The sequence below is a fragment of the Lolium perenne genome, chromosome 7 (genome assembly GCF_019359855.2).
Source record: "Lolium perenne isolate Kyuss_39 chromosome 7, Kyuss_2.0, whole genome shotgun sequence".
Taxonomy (NCBI): domain Eukaryota; kingdom Viridiplantae; phylum Streptophyta; class Magnoliopsida; order Poales; family Poaceae; genus Lolium; species Lolium perenne.
In genome coordinates, this window is record NC_067250.2 from 7667172 (window position 1) to 7684540 (window position 17369).

The window sequence follows — 17369 nt, forward strand, 5'->3', positions numbered from 1 at the left end:
ATTACTGCGTTCTGTTACCTCTTTGCTCTCATATTCTTGCTACTTTCACATCACCCCTGTTACTAGTGCTTTTCCAGGTGCAGCTGAATTGACAACTCAGTTGTTAAGGCTTATAAGTATTCTTTACCTCCCCTTGTGTCGAATCAATAAATTGGGTTATACTACCCGCGAAGACTGCCGCGATCCCCTATACTTGTGGGTTATCAACAACCTCACTGTTAAGTTGGGGCAAAGTATTTTGATTGTGTTGTGCAGGTTCCACGTTGGCGCCGAAATCCCTTGTGTTGCGCCGCACTACACTCCTTCACCAACAACCTTCATGTGGCCTTCATCTCCTATTGGTTCGATAACCTTGGTTTCTTACTGAGGAAAACTTACTGCTGTACGCATCACACTTACCACTTGGGGTTCCCAACGAACGTGTGCTTCACGCGTCATCACCTATGTCTCAGTTGACTGAGATTTTCTTAAGTCTCAGTCAACTCAGAAAAATGCAACTACAGTTTAAAGAAAAGTGCAACTCGGTTCAGTTGCACATTTTTGTCAGAAAAAATGCAACTGCACATTTTAAATAGAAAAGTGCAACTCAAAGCCCTCTACTCCCTCCATACTGCCCTTCGGATCCAGATTCCTCCGCCGTCTTGTCGCGTGCCAGCCGCGCGTCCTCTTCCCCATCGCGCTGTGCCGCCCACACGACTCCTCTCTCGCTCCCGGACCGACGGAGCGAGCCAGCCATCCGCCTCGCCTCGCCACCGCCGCGCGGGCACGGGGCCGGCCGCACCTCTCCACGCCGCCACAGGGGCCGCCGCGAGCCACGCCGCCGCAGGCGCTGGCCGCGCGAGCCACGCTGTTGTGGCCGAGCTGTGCTGTGGCCGAGATGTACTGGACATCGTCCCCGCTCGCAGCAAAGCAGCAAGCTCTAGCAGCTAGCAGCCGCGCGCGCAGGCAGTAGCAGCTAGACTTCCACACACGCAGGAATCAGCGCCCAGAAAGCTGCGAGGCCCTCCTCTTCTCAGGCTCGCCGCACTCTGGCTCGCGCCGCAATGTCGGCCGCCCCGCCCTGGAGGTCGCTCGATGGTTCCGTGCCACGCCGCGCGCACGTCCTAGCCGTGCCTTGCGGCGGCCGCATCTCGCGTCGCCACGCAGTGGCCTCGTTCCTGGCCGTGCACGCGCACGCGAGTCACCACCCTCGTCGTCGGCCACCTCCATCTGGCCGCGCGAGGCAACGTCGGCCGCCCTGCGCCTGAGCTGCTCCGGTCGCATGAACGAGCTGATTTGGGTCTTGGCTGCGCGTTGGGGAATAAAAGGGAGCCGGACGTATGTGGGCGTCTGCTTGATATCCGCGTGTCCGCCGGACGACCCAAACAAATAAAATACACCATCCGTTTGGGTCATAGCGCCCTCCTAATTATAGGTGTTTGCTCTGTGTCTTTTTCATAGTTCGTCGAACGCGCTAGCCAATAAGGCCCGGCCCGAACGAAACCACGCTCTCCACGAAAGCCCGGCCCAGATTCCCGACGGGAACAAGAGGCGGAGACCGGCCGGGGGCCCACCCGCACGTCCCGGAAGCCGTCGTCGCCTTGTCGCGTGCCGGCCGCGCTTCCTCTTCCTCTTCCCCACCGTGCTGTGCCGCCCACACGACTCCTCTCCCTCTCTCCCGGACCGACGGAGCCAGCCAGCCAGCCAGCCAAGCGACCGAGCAGCAGCAGCCCTCCGGCGACTCGGCGAGGTAACCACCACTCCGCCCTCCCCCTCCTACCCTCCCGTCGCCGTTCCCCGGACCCGCCCCGGATCGCCGGGACTCACCCCGCGATCTGCGGCGAATTTTTATCATCAGTTCCGGCCGCTCTGGTTCGTCGCCCTCAGCAGCTCCTGCTGCTGTGGGCAGGGGTAGTTCCATCCAAGTCCGCGCGCGATGATTTGGTCGGCGGATCTGGTTTGCGGTTCGTCGGCGATGGCGTATGACGGGCGCCCGCAAGGTGCCGATGCCGCGATCGCGGCTCGACCCCGACCGCCAGGGGCAGTGTGGGGATCCGGATTCGGGCGCTACCGCCCCTCGGATCGAATTCGTGTAGGCGCGTGCGGTCCATGCGGATTCCAGGAATCTGCTTTCCCCTCCCAGTTGGCAGGGGGGCTTTTGGCTGGGTGGGCGTCCCGGAGGCATGTGAGCTATGTCTAATAATCCGGTTGTTGTGCAATCGGTGAGATGCCGCTCGCTCGCTCGCCGGTTGGTTGGTGAGTGCAAGGCTGCGTTATTCCTCGTGTTTGATCTGGTAGTCTAGCCTGATCGGTGCATAACTTGTCGTGGCTTGGTCGATGAGTCCAGCTATGGACATCCAATAATTTCCGTGCTGTAGAAATGCCAGGATCCTTGTTGCTCCTCGATACGAGCAAGTGGGGGATCAGAGAGGGAGGTGAAGTAGAGGGTGTGGGTTGCTGGGTGTAATCAAGGATCGATATGATCTGCGCTAATATATCCAAAGTCGTGCAGGAGTAACTAGTCACTGGAATAGTGAAATGACAAATTCATCGGCAGTATGAAATTGCTAATAAATCAGCTATTACTTTTTGCCACCATTTGTACCTAAATCGCATGCCGATTGCTGGAGTTACGTGGGAATGCCTATTCATTCTGGCCCCGAGCCCCCTGGCTAGCCGAGAATCATGATCACACTGAGTAAAACCTGCGTGAGACACTAATAGCATTTCACCCTTTTCGCATGCATTTGCATGTGAGTTGTATCTGAGGAAGGCCTGACTTTTTAGAGTCACCATGATGATACTATGTGTCCTGATTCTTATAGTTATCTAGTCCAGACACATGTGTTAGTTTTCCTGATCCCCCCTGTCATGCTTCTCTGGAACCACCTTTAGTACATGTATGCATCTATTAGTTTCCTTTACCATGATCCTCGTGTATCAATCACATTTCTGTTCCGTAGCTAATGTTTATTTTGTATGTTGTCTCTCAGGATGGAAATGCTCTTCAGCAGCCTTTTCTGTGATTCCGCATCGTCGGACAACTTCTCTGGTCATCCGGATGTTGAGAGATGCCCATTCCTGAGGAACATCAATGGAGCTACAACCTTTTCATTTTCCTCTGCTTTGCCTGTAGCTGTAAGATCTGATTCTTATAGCATTCTGCAACTACAGTGATCTAGGCAGTGCCTTTTTTCCTTGACAGTCTGTTCTATTCTGCAGGCCCGAGGAGGCAAGGGTCCGATCTTTGAGGATGGTCCAGGCTTTGAATCCGCATTCAAGCTTTTCCATGGACAGGATGGGATAGTTCCCCTCTCAGGAAGATCATATGTGCATGATGAGAACCGCATTGAAACCACCAATGTCAAGCCTGAACCTGCTCTGCCCTTTAATCCATTGGCTGCCAGAGCCGCCACCATAAGTCTATCAGGTTTTGGACCATTCGGTTTTAACTTCTTCAATGGCAAGGGGAAAAAGCAGAACAAGAAGCCCAACAATCTAGACCAGTCACAGAAGAAGCCCAGCAAGCCGGACCAGAATTCGATGAAAGTATGTCCTTATTCCTTGCCATTCTTTATACTCCGTCTGTTCCTAAAAAAGCTTCCCAGCTTTTCCTAGATACGAAGGTATATCGACATGTTTTAGCTATAGATTCATCCGTATCTAGAAAAAGTCGCGAAGCTTTTTTTAGGACCAGAGGGGGTAGTATTTTTCATATGCTGCCATGCTTCTTGCTCTCTGACTATATTGCAAGACTCAACATGCGGTGTTACTTGTTAAGTTTTGCATCTCAACTGTGTGTCCATGCTAACTATGATTGCAGCTTAATATGGCATTATTGCGTTCCAAAGCCCAAGATTGTGTTTTTTTCCTTTTAAGTTACTGCAACTGCGCTTTTTTATTTTTTTGAAGTCTGTAGTGACTGATTCCTTTTTGATGTTCAGCATCTTTCTGTAGTCAACCCCTAGTTTGATCAGAAAGGCAATGGTGCTTAGCAAAGATTTTCTTCTATCCAGTAAGTTTTCTCACGTTCCCGTGTCTGTTCTTTTTTCAGCAGAAAGGAGGCAACCCACCATCACACGAGTCATTGAGCGATGAATGGCTAGAGAATGGGCAGTGCCCACTAGCTCGGTCTTACCGGGCAATGAGTGGTGTTTTGCCCCTTGTCGCCAAGGCTTTACAGCCACCGGCTGGTATGAAGCTGAAGTGCCCGCCTGCTATTGTTGCTGCACGGGCAGCCCTTGCTCGTACGACTCTTGTGAAGTCCCTACGTCCCCAACCCCTTCCTTCAAAGATGGTAGCCATCGCATTGCTCGGGATGGCAGCAAACGTCCCTCTAGGGGTGTGGCGGGAGCACACCAAGAAGTTCTCCCCTCAGTGGTTCGCAGCCGTCCACGCTGCCGTTCCATTCATCGCAATGCTGAGGAAGTCTGTCAACATGCCCAGGACTGCCATGGTATTCACCATAGCAGCCTCCATCCTTGGGCAGACTATCGGGTCAAGGGCCGAGCGCATCCGCCTGAAGACTCTGGCTGCAAAGAGCACCGCCGACTTTGCCACCACAAACGCTGCCATGTATCCAAACAAGAACTGCGGTTGCAGCGACAGTGAGGGCAAGGCCTGGGATCCTCTTGCGCTGAAGATGCCTGGCTCCGTTTCTGGCAGTGCTCCTGCACCATCCCCTAGCCTGTGTTTCTGACTTGGGCGGCGTGGAAGTACAGATCTCTATTTATCGTGTATGTAATTGCCTTCCCTGTCCCTGGAAAGCATAGCTGTTTCAGTGTTTTTTAGGGGGCGACAAGTGGAATAAGGTGCTATAGTACCATTGTTCTCCTGTTTAACTTGTGTTGGTCTGCCAGTTCATGCATCCATGCATCTGTAATCTGATGCTGCTGTATTTCTATCGAAACAATTGTATTGTGGTTGTCCTTTAAAACAATTTGTTATATTATGCCTCAGATGTTGGATGCTAATAATCCCTCTACTGTTATATAACATGTATTTTGATAATGCAAGTTTAAGCTTTCACCGTACCTTCTTCTGTATTTTGTACAAAATAAATTATATGAGAATATGTATGAATCCAATACCAATGGTATCATGCTTGCGTTATGTAATACACGTATGAATTTTTTGAGACAAGGATATCCAAAAGTCCCTTTGGCACATGAGCTCCAGTGATCCCAGTATTTGAAAAACATATTTTTGTAATTCCAAAAAATCTGAAATTAAATGCGTACATATTTATAAACATAAAGTTTCCATCCCTACAAATTTGTTATTTTTCCTCAGCTCAAAATAGAAGGCATTTTCTACCAAAAATTTAGACGAGTACTCAGAACATGTGTATGTATTTGTGGAATAAAATTTATAATTTTTTGAAACACATAGTTTTTTTTAAATATTACAAAAATTAGGAGCACTGGCACCTGGGTGCACCAAATCTGCTCTCGAAGGATATCTGATTTATTTTTTTCGATAAAGGGATATCTGAACTACATGATGCGCTTGCGCGCACGCCATAGCGCGGGCCACGGCCCAGTGTCCCTATCGCCTTCTTCCTCCTACACGCTCTTCTTCACTGATATGGGCACAGAGGCCTACGTGGAGCTCAATTTCAGGACTCCACCAGCCTAGTTATCTTATTTTATGTAATGGTCATATGTGGGTTAATTAGGATTTTTAATAAAATCGAGTTAATATTGGTTTGGGTCTGTCCAAGCCAAGTTAGGGAGGCCCACTAGGGTTTAGGGTAGACAGAATTTTAGATAGAATTTAGGTTAAACCTATTTGCGTGTGTTCACGTGTATCATCCCTCCGGGGGTACGATGCTACCGTTTATCTATTATATCCGCTGCGAAGGTTCTTGTGCTCATCAAGGATTGTCTAGCTCAGGTTTGAGGCATATCGTTCATCGATCCGTTGCTTGCTGGATTCGTTCCCTCTTCTCCAGGCTGCGTTCATCGCGTTGTTGGGAGTATCTACTATCCCGGGTTCTCGCTGTGAACGATCGGGCAACACCCTAGGAGGATCTGCTGGGATCCTCCTTATCATTCACTGCACACACGAACATGGATCCCCTTGCCACCACCCGCCACCGGCACCGCTCACGCGGTGCCTCGTGGCCTTGTCCTCTTCAGCGCAACCCATCGCCGCCCCGACCCCCTCTAAATCCCTCCCATCTCTGGCTGCAGCCGCGTGAGCCGATATCACTTCGTCACCGACGTCCAGCCGCGTCGTGCCCGTCGGTGACGAAGTCCTATCAATCATCGCCATGTCGTCTTCTTCGTCGTTCTTGGTCGGCTGGCCCGTTGCGTCGGAGGGGTACGTGTCACCCCGCTAACCGACGCAAGGGGCGCCAAATAGGATATGCCGATTTCTGCAGTTACCCTCCCATCGGCCCACAGAGAGAAGTGATATCGGCCTGTCTAGTGGGTACCAGACGCAGAGAGAAGTAAGAACCGCCTGCCAAGTGGGCCACACAGAGAAGCCGAGCGCTCCCGCCATTTTCTTTCGCGCGCCGCGACACCTTCCCGCGTTTTTCCCGCACTGTTTTACCGCCATTTTCTTGGCGCCAATCCCCCACCGGCTTTCCCGCCATGGCGCCTCCCTCTCACCTATAAACCTCCCACCACGACTCCCCTCTCTCTCATCCCATCCGCGCCGCCGCAATCCACCTCCACATCTACATCCAGAGCCACCAAGAGATCGCCGGATCCACAGGCCGGTCAACGAAGAAGAGAGGGAGAGTTCGGCCGGATCCCACCATGGTGGTCGCGCTCGGCCCCGGCCGGTTCTACGGCAGCGGCCTCCCTCGTCCACGCATCTTCCCCGGCGACCGCGTCGACCCGCCGGCGCCCGTCACCGACGCGCTCCTCTGCTGGGCGAGGGAGGCGCACTGGTCCATGGGCGGCCTCGGCGCCAAGCGCCTCCGCCTGCAGGGCCGCATCGAGGGCAACCTCGTCAAGCTCCGCCGCACCGCGCGCCGCGACGCCAAGGCCCGCGCCGCCGGGGAGAAGCCCGCCTCCCTCGACGCGCTCGGGTCAGATGATGACGAGGAGTCGGACAGGGAGGAGGTCCAGGCCCAGGAGCGGGCCCTCCGGCGGGAGGTCGTCGACGACGAGGAGGACGACGGCTCCGGCGACTCGGAGGACGAGGAGTTGGTGGCGCTCGTCACCATCGCCGCCGCCGCCAAGAGGAAGCGCGCCAGGAAGCTCTTCGACGAGTTCGACCGCATCGCGCCGCAGAAGAAGAAGCAGAAGGTCGCGGCCGCGACTCCGGCCAAGGCCGTGTAGCCAAAGAAGTCTGCTGCTGCTGCGGCTCCAGCTGCTGCTGCTCCCGTGAAGGCCTCACTGAAGAGGAAGGTGGCTGATGCTAAGACCTCACCGAAGAGGAAGGCCGTGGAGGCGCCGACGGCAAGGAGGACCTCGCCGAGGTCCAAGCACTGACCAACTGGTGCGCGTTCAGATGTGCAATTCCTGGTTCTTGATGTGTCTGATTGATAGCTCGAGCGATTGGGGAGTGGTCTTGGAGATGCAAGTTGCTATATGTTCGTCGAATTGTTGGAGTGAAATGTAATGCCGTGCTTCTATATATCTGAATCAAAATCCTTTTGAATATATCTGATCAATGGTGAAGTTTAACCCTGAAAAATATATTGATCCTGCCCTGGTTTGTGAAATCCAGCGTTTCTTGTTTATAAGTACGTAGTATTATCTAAATTGTTTGAATGAAATTTTATGTGTTGCTTCCGTGGATCAAATCCCTTAGAAGTTTTGTCAACTCTGAAATAGGTAGTTTCTTGCAGCACAACTTTCAAACAACATAATCCTATCCTGGTATCTGAAATCTTCAGTTTGTTGTTGTTTGATTCTTCAAACATTTTCTTTCATCAGTTGAATTGCAAAATAAATTAAGATGAAAGACCCAATCTGTTCCTGTTGGTACTAGTACGTGTATCTTGGAGATGCAAGTTGCTATATGGTCATCGGATTGTTGGAATGAAATGTAATTCTATATCTGAAATCAAATCCTTCAAAAATATCTATGATCAGTGTTCAAGTAATACCCTGAAATAATATAGTTCGTGTGCTGATATCTGAAAATCTACTGTTCCTTGCTAATAACTAAATCGAAATGTTTGAATGAAATGTGATGTCTTCTATGGATAAAATCCCTTAGACATTTCTGATCCAACTCTGGAATAATATTTTCTGGCAGCACTGCTTTCAAACGGTATAATCCTCTCCTTTGTATATCTGAATTCTTCAGTTTCTTGATCTTGTTTGATTCTTCTACGGAGTAACATTTTTCTGTCATCAGTTAAAGGTGCCATGAATTGCAATTGAATTAAGATGCAATTCCCAATCTGTTCTTGTTTGTACTAGTACATGTTAAAGCTTACAATAGGAACATGGAACGAAAAGAATGGTACATTAAGGCCATCAACTACAATTGGGTGTATATCTGTATCTAGGCAGCAGGGACTCTTTCAAAGTGCACTGCCATTTAGTATATGATGAAGTTGCAAGTAATAGGTGATTCATGAGGCGGAATCGGAGGCCAAGCGTTCAATCTCCTCTTGCAGCCGCTCCTTCTCTTCTGCCATGTCTTCGTTTTGCTTCTGAAGGTCCTCGATCTGCTTCGTCTGTTCAGAATCCTTCCTGCAATTACATAGAGAATTGGGGATAACTGCGTATTCTGAAGTAGAAATGAGGCTAGTAAAATCTTGATAAGAGATTAGGATTGTTCTCGGACATTCTACTCACCGATTCATGAATGACAAGTTAAGCTTTAGCGATCTGACTTCCTTCTCTAGATTTTCACATCGCTTAAGTACCGCTTGCATGTCAGATGGTATTACTGGTGTGGAACTTCTTTCCTTCGCTTCTGCCATTCTGAACGATAACAAGTTAATAGCATGATCCAACAAGGCTTCCTCTATGAGAAAGGGAACTCAATTTGCTCGAGAGCATCCTCCAACTTTAATTTTTCTCTAGAGCTGTTCGAAGGTTCTGGAATAGAATGGCTAATCAAGTCTAGAAAACTTCTATTCAGAGGGGTCCTAACTCCTAACAGTATCATTTGGATTGGAGCACATTCCTTAAACTGGTTCTTGCCATTTTGCTTACTAGATAGCACAAAAATACATTACATATAGAAACATATTTCAACCAGATTGCATTGACATACTTGCGTGTGCGCTCAACCCTGCGTTTCTTTGTAGGATCTCCTCTATCAACTGCAGAAGGAAACCATTAGGGCCTTGAGTGATTAATAATTGATTTAGTACCATGTAAGCTGCAGAATATGATCTTTCAATGCTTATGTTTCATCTAATCTAAAGCACATATCTAGTAACTTTGCAGTTATGCTGAAGAATTGGTGCTCAAAAGGGAAGTTGATTGTCGGGTTTACCTGCTTGTTCTGATGAGATGGATCCCATTCTAGTCAGGGTCACTCTCTGTCAATGATCAAAATGAAAAGATTAACATCGTTGGCTACGAGATGGAACTTCAAATTCTCCAGGAAGCTGAATTAGGTATTACCTTTTTATCATCCTTCATATTATCTTGTAGTACCTTCCCTCTGTATTCTGTGTACCGTTGACAAATAAATACAGTGTTATTCACCCTTCATGATGGTATGACATTTTAGTCTAGATATCAGGAAGTGATGTAAGTAGAGATTTGGTGTAGCTTAGGGCTAATTGTGTTGATAGAAGTACCTTTTCCTGTTGATCTACAGTCAGCTGTCCCATTTGCAGCATTTCTTCTAGTGCTCTCGCACGCAGACAGTGCTTGCCCCATGGGGCGTAGTTCATCGCATACCTCAAATCCGGCTGATTGAGCCGTCATAGCTGTAGATGATCCACTCTGTGAAGGCTCTCTAGACGTCGTACTGATCCAAATTTGGTTTGCTGGAGTAACAAAGCTCCCGGCATTTAGTTCTGTGGGTCCCTCAACTTCAGGAAATACCAGGGAGTCCTGAACATGGGAAGTTGCCACCAGTGGGAAGATATCTGTTCCTCCAAAAGTGTTGTGTTGAAACTGCTGATTGTCGTAAAACCCAAACGAATTGCAATGTGGGATGTCCTTGTTGGCATGGCTACCGTGCTTCTTGCGCTCGAGTGTATCCTTGAGCATGCTCACCACTGAGGTAACAGTATCCTGCGGTACCATATGCGGACTATCCAAAGGGGATGTCGATGAACACGAGGGACTTACAAATGTTGAAGTCTGAATGGGAGTGTTGCCCATTGGGGCACCGTTTGTTGCATTTGTGTTTGTAAAATCTAGTCTCAACTGGTTAGCTGCTCTCGTTGTTCCCACGGTTATTGGTGGCACGTTACTTTGCATTGCAGCATACCGCCTTCTGCAAAAGATGGCCATATTTCAGACACAATTGAAAAGAACCACAGAGCTCAGGTAGGAAGGTAATGATGCACATGTCACTGGAAATTCAATTCATACCTTAGTTCTGAAGATCTGCTTCTAGTCATTGGTTGAGTGCAGTGAAACCAGGTCTGTATATGAGCAAATACCAGCAAATACCAATTAGAACTTTATCCATGTAGCTCTAATTATCTAGTAACTGGGTAACGCAATAGCAAACCTTCGCCAAGAGTAGATCACTGGCTTGCATTCCTTTCTCTGCTGCATTCCTGATGTATGATAAACAAACAAGTTGGTATTGCTTTAGATTTTATACATCTCTGACCATAAGATGATGATGACAACGATGGTTCATAAGATGCAATACTTGAGTAACTAAGAAAAGAAAGAAAGGTACAGTACTTGAGCGATTGCTGGTTGTGGTTAATCGAGTATTCAGGATGAACTGCAGAATTCTCAGGAATCAAGTTGTCGCCGAGAAAATTTTGTCGAGCAATCTCATGTTGTTGAGTAGGAAGGGCAGCTGCTTCTGATGACAACCTGTATAGATTAAACACGGTGTCATGTGGCATGTTACAGGGTTCTCATGAGTCATGATTGTCATATTCATAGCACATCAGAAAGTTCAGCATCATTTACATGCTATGTAGAAGAACTATCCTATTCGGAAAGAATTTTTCTAGACATGCCTATTGCAGTAAAACTGTCAACTCTTCTGTCACTTTTGTCAATTTTACATAGTCAAGCTGCTGACACAAGCCATGTGGTTTCACTTTGTGTAACACAGTTTTTATTTGTCAATTCACGTTTACTGATATTATCTTCTGCGCTACACTTCACCAGCATCTTACCTAGATGGTTGTCGAGGCCGATTATTCAGGTGACCAAAGCCTGGAATCTGTGAACGAAAAACAGAATTTTAGGCGATAGATTTCAAGTAAAAGGTCAACCTGAGATAGTAATTAATCAGTCTAACTCCAAAAGATATCCTGGAAAACAATTACTATGTAACACCTGAAACAAGAAGATGACCCAATGAATGGTCTCAGTTTACGTGAAAGAAAATTTCTTCTGAATATTGATGTATTTCACTTTTCATGCACTGAGAGAAAAAAATCGACAGAAAAAACTTTCAGAATGCTTGCCTCTCCATTCATAAGCCAGCTGTTGAACAACTCCTCGCTGTCTTCTCTGAAACTTTGTGACATGTTTCTGAACCCCATCATCTCCATGCTTGGCGGTGCTGCCACTCCAATCGAGTTCTCCATCACTGCCTTCAGAAAGATCTCCTCGCTGGTGTTCCTGAACAGTTCAGACAGACCCCTGCCCTCCATCTCCATGAACCCCTTCTCAACTCACCCTCACCTCTCCTGATGAAACACTTGATCTGATTGATCGAAATAGTTCCGAAAAGATGTCTTTAGTACTACTGCAGCAGTATAGTTTGTATACCATAATGAAACAAATAAGATAATATAAGATAGAATCCCACCTAATACACCCATAAACTAAGAAACGTTACTTGGCAGAAGAAATCAAGCAAAGAAGACATTTGTTCTAATTTAAATATGGCTCTAGCTGGGACTAAACTAACAGATTAAGGTATCTTCCTGCAGTGAGAGGCAAAGATTCCATAGCTCTCATTTTGTCTCATCATTAGCTTTTGAAGAATTTGTCCGCTTTCGTGTCAAAGAGGAGAGGTGCTCTAGAAGGCTTACATCAGACAGGTATGAACAGAAAAAACCTCACGCTACTTGAAATGGATGCCCTTTTCATCATGGTCAGCGAAAATTTCAATACAAAGATCAGACAAATCTTTCACATGTGTTTCTGGGAATATTCTTGCAAAGTGCTACTTTTTCTCCTACCCATGTTTTTCTTTCTTTTATTTAGACAAAGGCACGTAAAATGTTTCTGTGCTTAGTATCATTTAATAGTATCAATCAGTGGATGGCCAGTCCAGGGGGAGGGGGTGACACAACATCAATGATGATTCATGGTAATATAATACAGTACATGGTTTGTAATCAGTGGACGGCCAGTCCAGGAGAGCTCATCACAGGCTTACAAGGCACCACAGTGACAATTCTTGCTCTGAATCATCTTTCATTGACTGGTCAGGTAAAACGACTGTTGCCTTGTTTAATCTTCGACGCGTAGAAACCCTTCTTCTGGAGTGTGGAGTCTGGACATTTCTGCCGCCACCGGCTACGATTCATGGCTCTCCTAACCAAATCACACCCTGATGAGGTCATGTATTCACCATTTTACTGATGATTGGGCAGTTTTCAAATCCGTTGCTTGCAGGGGTATTGACTGGTGCAGAAGGTAGGGTCCAAAGTATGATCACACTGACACCGACCTTATTGTCTCCATTTCCGTTTAGAGTACAGGAGCTCTGACCAGGATCTCTCTCTCTACTCTTGCGTCCGGTCCAGGTACATCCGTCACTGAGAACGGACTCTGATGGCGAGGTTTCATTAGGTGGCATGTCAGCGTCATTGCGATCGATGCCGCGGCGGCCGCGGAAGAGTGTTGTGTCTGCGAAAAGGACCTCACCAATGTTTATTGTAACTGCTGGCCGTCGCTGTGATCGCCGGCGGCCGACCTGCCGGGTGCCGGCGCAAGGACGCGCTTCGCCGCCGACGACCCGGGATGGTTTCTTGTAAAGAAGATTTCCCATGGCTGGCTAGCTAGCTGAAGAAATCTTGTGGGAAAAATTCTCATGGCTGGCTGGCTGGCTGGAAGAAATCTTCTGAGCGGGCGAGGCGATCAGTTTAAAATCAGATCCGGTAAAAGTCTTTAGAGGAGGTCGCGATAGTTTACAGGTTGGAGCCTGCGTTGAGTTTGTGCGTTCATACATATTTCCGTTTTCGGACTGGCAAGACTAGGGTTGAAAATGAAACGGAAACGGACGGAAACATGCTTTATCGTTTTTGTTTCCCTCTATTTTATCGGAATCGAAAATGGAAAACCCCGGAAACGAATATGAAAACGGAAATCATCGGATATGAATACAGAATGGATATGTAGCGGATACGTTACGAAAACGGATATTTGCGACAACACAATGCGTCATAATACCGTCATTTGTAGACCGAAAGACACACATAAATACAAAAATAATAAGACAAGATATATCACTTAATTTCGACAAGCGACAATTCAACATAAAGTAACACACATAGTTTAACGGCTGCATGCACACGTAATTATACAAAGTGATTAGGGTTAGAGTAATTAGTGGACTTGATACGTGGCCAAGCCCAGGTTCATGTGTAAATGTAGGCCTACTAAATGCACGGGCCTCTCTAGGTTATATTTCCGGAAACTTTCCGTATTTTTTTTTCCGGAATTTCCTCTGCCGTTTACCTTTCCGTCGGAAAGGGCTCCCTCGTTTTCTTTTCCGTTTCTGTTTATGATTTTGCCGTTTCCGTTTCTTTTCCTCCAAATGCCGCTTCCTTTTCCGTATTTGGCCCTCCATTTCCTTTTTATTCGGAAACAGAAGGAAAGTTTCCCTTTCATTTTCAACCCTAGGCAAGACGATAAAAGGTTGATTACGCCTTCATCTGGAAATGTTTATTGGGCCCATGTAGAAGTCAAAGTTTTTTTTAGCGTAAGATCCATCTTTATTAAAGTAATAATGTTTATGGGTAAAAAACTGGATCATGAGAAAAACCAAGCCACAAATGACGGCCCGTTTGTAAAGCTACTGAAGATCTAGCAAAATTATGAGCTTCTGTGTTGAAAGATCTTCATTTATGTACCACCCTGAAGTTGTTAAAATGCCGACGCTGCTCTCCAATCTCTTTCAAAAAGAACAACCATTCCTTCCATTCCTTTGCACTACCGCTTCTGGCTGCTTCAATCATCCGATGATGAGGAGAACGGAGAAGGTGGGGAGCTTTCGCCGGCAGCTGAAGACTCCGACAAGTCTTTTGCGTATCTGTGCCGTACTCCGTCCCCGGTGAACGGCATAGACATCGTTGACGACTCCAAGGACGTCGAGCGGCGGACCAACAAGCGGATTGCGAAGCGGAACGCGCAGCGGATGGCAACCAGGGCATCCATGGTGTTTGCTTCGGATATAGGTATGACTTCTTCTTCTCCGGTGTCGTTGGGCACGAGTGTGGCAAAAATCAAGTCTTTGGCAATGCCAGTCATGGAGCCATCTGTTTTCAAAGATGATGATGATGGCGGCTGGACGGTGGTTCGCCGGAGGCATCGGCCGCCGGCGATCCCTGATAATATTCCCGATCCAAAATTTCTGAATATTTCAAACAGCTCAGATAATTCTGATTTGGGCCTGGTTAGGCGGGCCAGCCCAAAAAATAATCCGGTTCGTTGGAACCAGACGGTAGCAAGAAATCGTTGCTCGCAGTGGGCAAGATCGGACAGAGATTTTGTGCCACGACAAGTCAGGGTAGGGGCCTCGATTGCGGGGCACGCCTTCCGAAAGTTGTTAGGGTTTTGCTGGCGCAAAAAAGAGCCTGGAGAGCCGGTGTGGCGGCGGAGCGATTTGCCGTCCGGGATGAACGGTGATGGTGGCCGTGGCGGTTTCAACCCTGGGCGTGGTACCTTCCACGCCGGCCGGGGTGGTTTCCAGGGTCGGGCCGGCTACCAGGGACGCGGATACCAGGGGAGAGGCGGCTTCCAGGGCCGTGGCGGCTTCCAAGGGCGCGGTGGCGCTGCTCCGCGTGGCCGGCAGGGAGCTGGTCGTGGCGGACACCATGCGTATCAAGGTAACTCTGATCAGCCTGGCTTGGGAAGTGGGGCAAATTTTGTGCAAGGAGAAAGCAGTACCATGGGGGGCATGAGCAATGAGAACCAGCGCCAACCTAGGGCTGCTAACTATCAGCGGAACCATGCATTCTCTTCGGGAAGTAATGGTGGGTATGGTGGTCACCAACAGAGATGGCAATCAGATCGGCATTATCAATACCGGCCACGTGAAACTGAATCACGAGCCACTATTGACGCTAATTTGCTTCAACAGACTGTACAGGCAGTCGTTGCTGCGGTCACTGCTGCAACCAAAGTCAGTGAACCAACTCAAGTTGCTCCTTCGACGGCAGCTTTGGCAGGAGGTGCGGAACAGCATGGGATGACATCGGTTGCGACGTCTAATGCAGCTCCACAAGCAACAGTTGAAGTACAAGATATTCAGGGGACAGGGTCCAACGCAAGAGCAGGTGAAGGACAAGGATCTCAGAAGAAGAAGAAGGAGGATAAGTCAGGGTGTTTCCGGTGCAAGCAACCTGGGCATCACATTGACGACTGTCCCACTCCTTTCTGCGATCTATGTGAGTCTGTGCATCATGCTACTAATGCTTGCCATCTACTTCAATCCCCTAAGCCAACAGCAATTCTTCATGGCTATGCAAATGAGGCGCTGATGTTTTTTGAGCTTGCTTGTGGTGCTTTTAAGGCAAAGGTGGAGAACCCAAGATTAGCTAAGATTACTGTTGATGGAGAGGCTATGACTATTCCTGAAATTATTGAACAACTCAAGAAAATTGTGCCTTCTGACAAGTTCAATTGGGAGATTTTTCATCTCAAGGATAATATATATAGGGTCAAATTGCCAAGTAAACAGGAAGTGCAACGCCTCAAAAATCTTGGTACCTATATTTGCAATGATAGGGAATCTATCTTAGTTTTTGACATTTGGTCTTCTTTGGAGGAGCCAATGTATTCTTTGCCTGAAGTTTGGGTTCGAGTAACTGGTTTGCCTAGTGATATTATAACTGATTATTTGTCTTTATGGGGTGTGGGCACTCTTTTTGGCAAGACGCTAGATGTGGACATGGCATATACCAGGAAACATAAGGTGCTTAGAACCAAGATTGGATGTTTGGACCGTAGGCTTATTCCTAAGGACTCGGAGATGTTCATTAGAAGAGGCTTTTTTAAGCTATTTTTTGAAATAGAGGAAGCTAATGAGGATCAGCTGGTTGATATGGTTGAGATTGACAATGGAGGTGATGGAAATGATGATGCTGCTAATGGTGAACATAATAAAGAAGGAGGTAATGAAATGGATATGGATCCAAAAGGACAAGATGACAAGAATGCATCATCTAATGAAGGACAAAATGCTTCTATTAGTGATGGTGTCCAAGGAATGCAATTGGCTCAATATAGTCAGGAGATTAATATTGGGTCAATTAAAATACCCCTTAGTCCTACAGGTGATCTTTTATCTGATCAAAATTTGAGTCCAAATGTGCCTTTTACCAATGTTTTACTTACAGACCATTTTCGGCTAAAAGACAAGTCTTGTGCTGATTCATATGCTGATTCTGTACCAGGTATATCCACTTTGGGATCGCCCAAGATGGCCTCGGGATTGGTGTCGCAGGTTGGCAGTGAGAAGCGGTACAAGCATGCAGGGAGGCAGCAGCTGACCTCTCCCTCGGACGGGGTGCCGTCAGTCCATGGGAAGAGCTTTGGCGAAGGGAGGTCGGCGACGTGCGGTAGCTCTGTGCGCACGGCAGCCAACGTTGGATTGGCTGTGGCAAATGATGTCGTTGTGGATGCTGGTGGAGGTCGCTTGTTGGAGCAGAAAATCCACATGCATGTGTCGGCAAGTGGAGCATCTCCTCTGTCAGCTGCTGCGGAGAACAGAAGGGGCCAGGGATCTTCTACGCCGGGCCGGGGAAATCTGAACGTGCATGCGCGGTCTTGGCCGCAGAAGATCGGACTCGGCAGTGCTCCCAGAGCTGATGATTGGCCAATTGAGGGGCAATCATTGGAGGCACGATTGGATGCTGCCTCCAGATCCTCTGTGCTTAATGCTGCTGTAGCTTCTGGTACGAATCACGTTTCAGCTTATGAAAATTCTTGTTTAAATTCGAAAGTTGATGAAAATTTTTTCTTCATGGCTGGCGGTAATCTTTTTAATACAGGGACTTCTCATATTACAATGGGTGCTTTGGAATTGGCAAAAGAGAATGTGGGCGAGAAGTTTATAGTGCATGGAGGAGATGAGGAACT

The 17369-nt window shown here is 47.9% G+C and overlaps 3 protein-coding genes across 4 annotated transcripts; 2 read left to right on the top strand and 1 right to left on the bottom strand.

The window, feature by feature from the left end:
* Positions 1 to 1556: 1556 nt before the first annotated feature.
* LOC127311552 (uncharacterized) lies at positions 1557 to 4930 on the top strand. The gene is made up of 4 exons (XM_051341990.2): positions 1557 to 1729; positions 2973 to 3117; positions 3202 to 3528; positions 4034 to 4930. The coding sequence occupies exons 2-4, from the start codon at positions 2974 to 2976 to the stop codon at positions 4676 to 4678; spliced, it is 1116 nt and encodes a 371-aa protein (XP_051197950.1). The 5' UTR covers positions 1557 to 1729; position 2973; the 3' UTR covers positions 4679 to 4930.
* A 1671-nt stretch (positions 4931 to 6601) lies between these two features.
* LOC127311551 (uncharacterized) lies at positions 6602 to 7598 on the top strand. The gene is given in 1 exon segment (XM_051341989.2): positions 6602 to 7598. A coding segment is annotated over 1 exon segment (681 nt). The 5' UTR covers positions 6602 to 6746; the 3' UTR covers positions 7428 to 7598.
* A 725-nt stretch (positions 7599 to 8323) lies between these two features.
* Positions 8324 to 12245, bottom strand: LOC127311550 (protein CYCLOPS). Of its 2 annotated transcripts, none has more exons than XM_051341988.1 (12): positions 11866 to 12245; positions 11519 to 11760; positions 11225 to 11271; positions 10776 to 10913; positions 10594 to 10642; positions 10452 to 10504; positions 9707 to 10350; positions 9528 to 9574; positions 9397 to 9442; positions 9172 to 9220; positions 8748 to 8876; positions 8324 to 8642 (listed from the first exon to the last, which is right to left on the bottom strand). In XM_051341988.1, exons 2-12 carry the CDS (start codon positions 11711 to 11713, stop codon positions 8522 to 8524), a joined length of 1518 nt encoding a protein of 505 aa, XP_051197948.1. In that variant the 5' UTR covers positions 11714 to 11760; positions 11866 to 12245; the 3' UTR covers positions 8324 to 8521. The 2 variants fall into 2 exon arrangements, with proteins under 2 accessions (XP_051197948.1, XP_051197947.1); XM_051341987.1 differs by having other exon boundaries at positions 9707 to 10353.
* Positions 12246 to 17369: the final 5124 nt, after the last annotated feature.

Excerpts from the sequence above, each read along its gene's own strand:
- LOC127311552 (XM_051341990.2), top strand. The coding sequence starts at position 2,974 with ATGGAAATGCTCTTCAGCAGCCTTTTCTGTGATTCCGCATCGTCGGAC. Across the intron at positions 3,118-3,201 it reads CCTCTGCTTTGCCTGTAGCT|GCCCGAGGAGGCAAGGGTCC; the intron begins GTAAGATCTGAT and ends TCTATTCTGCAG. Across the intron at positions 3,529-4,033 it reads CGGACCAGAATTCGATGAAA|CAGAAAGGAGGCAACCCACC; the intron begins GTATGTCCTTAT and ends TTCTTTTTTCAG.
- LOC127311550 (XM_051341987.1), bottom strand. The coding sequence starts at position 11,713 with ATGGAGATGGAGGGCAGGGGTCTGTCTGAACTGTTCAGGAACACCAGC. Across the intron at positions 10,354-10,451 it reads AGCAGATCTTCAGAACTAAG|AAGGCGGTATGCTGCAATGC; the intron begins GTATGAATTGAA and ends CATCTTTTGCAG. Across the intron at positions 9,443-9,527 it reads ATATGAAGGATGATAAAAAG|AGAGTGACCCTGACTAGAAT; the intron begins GTAATACCTAAT and ends GATCATTGACAG.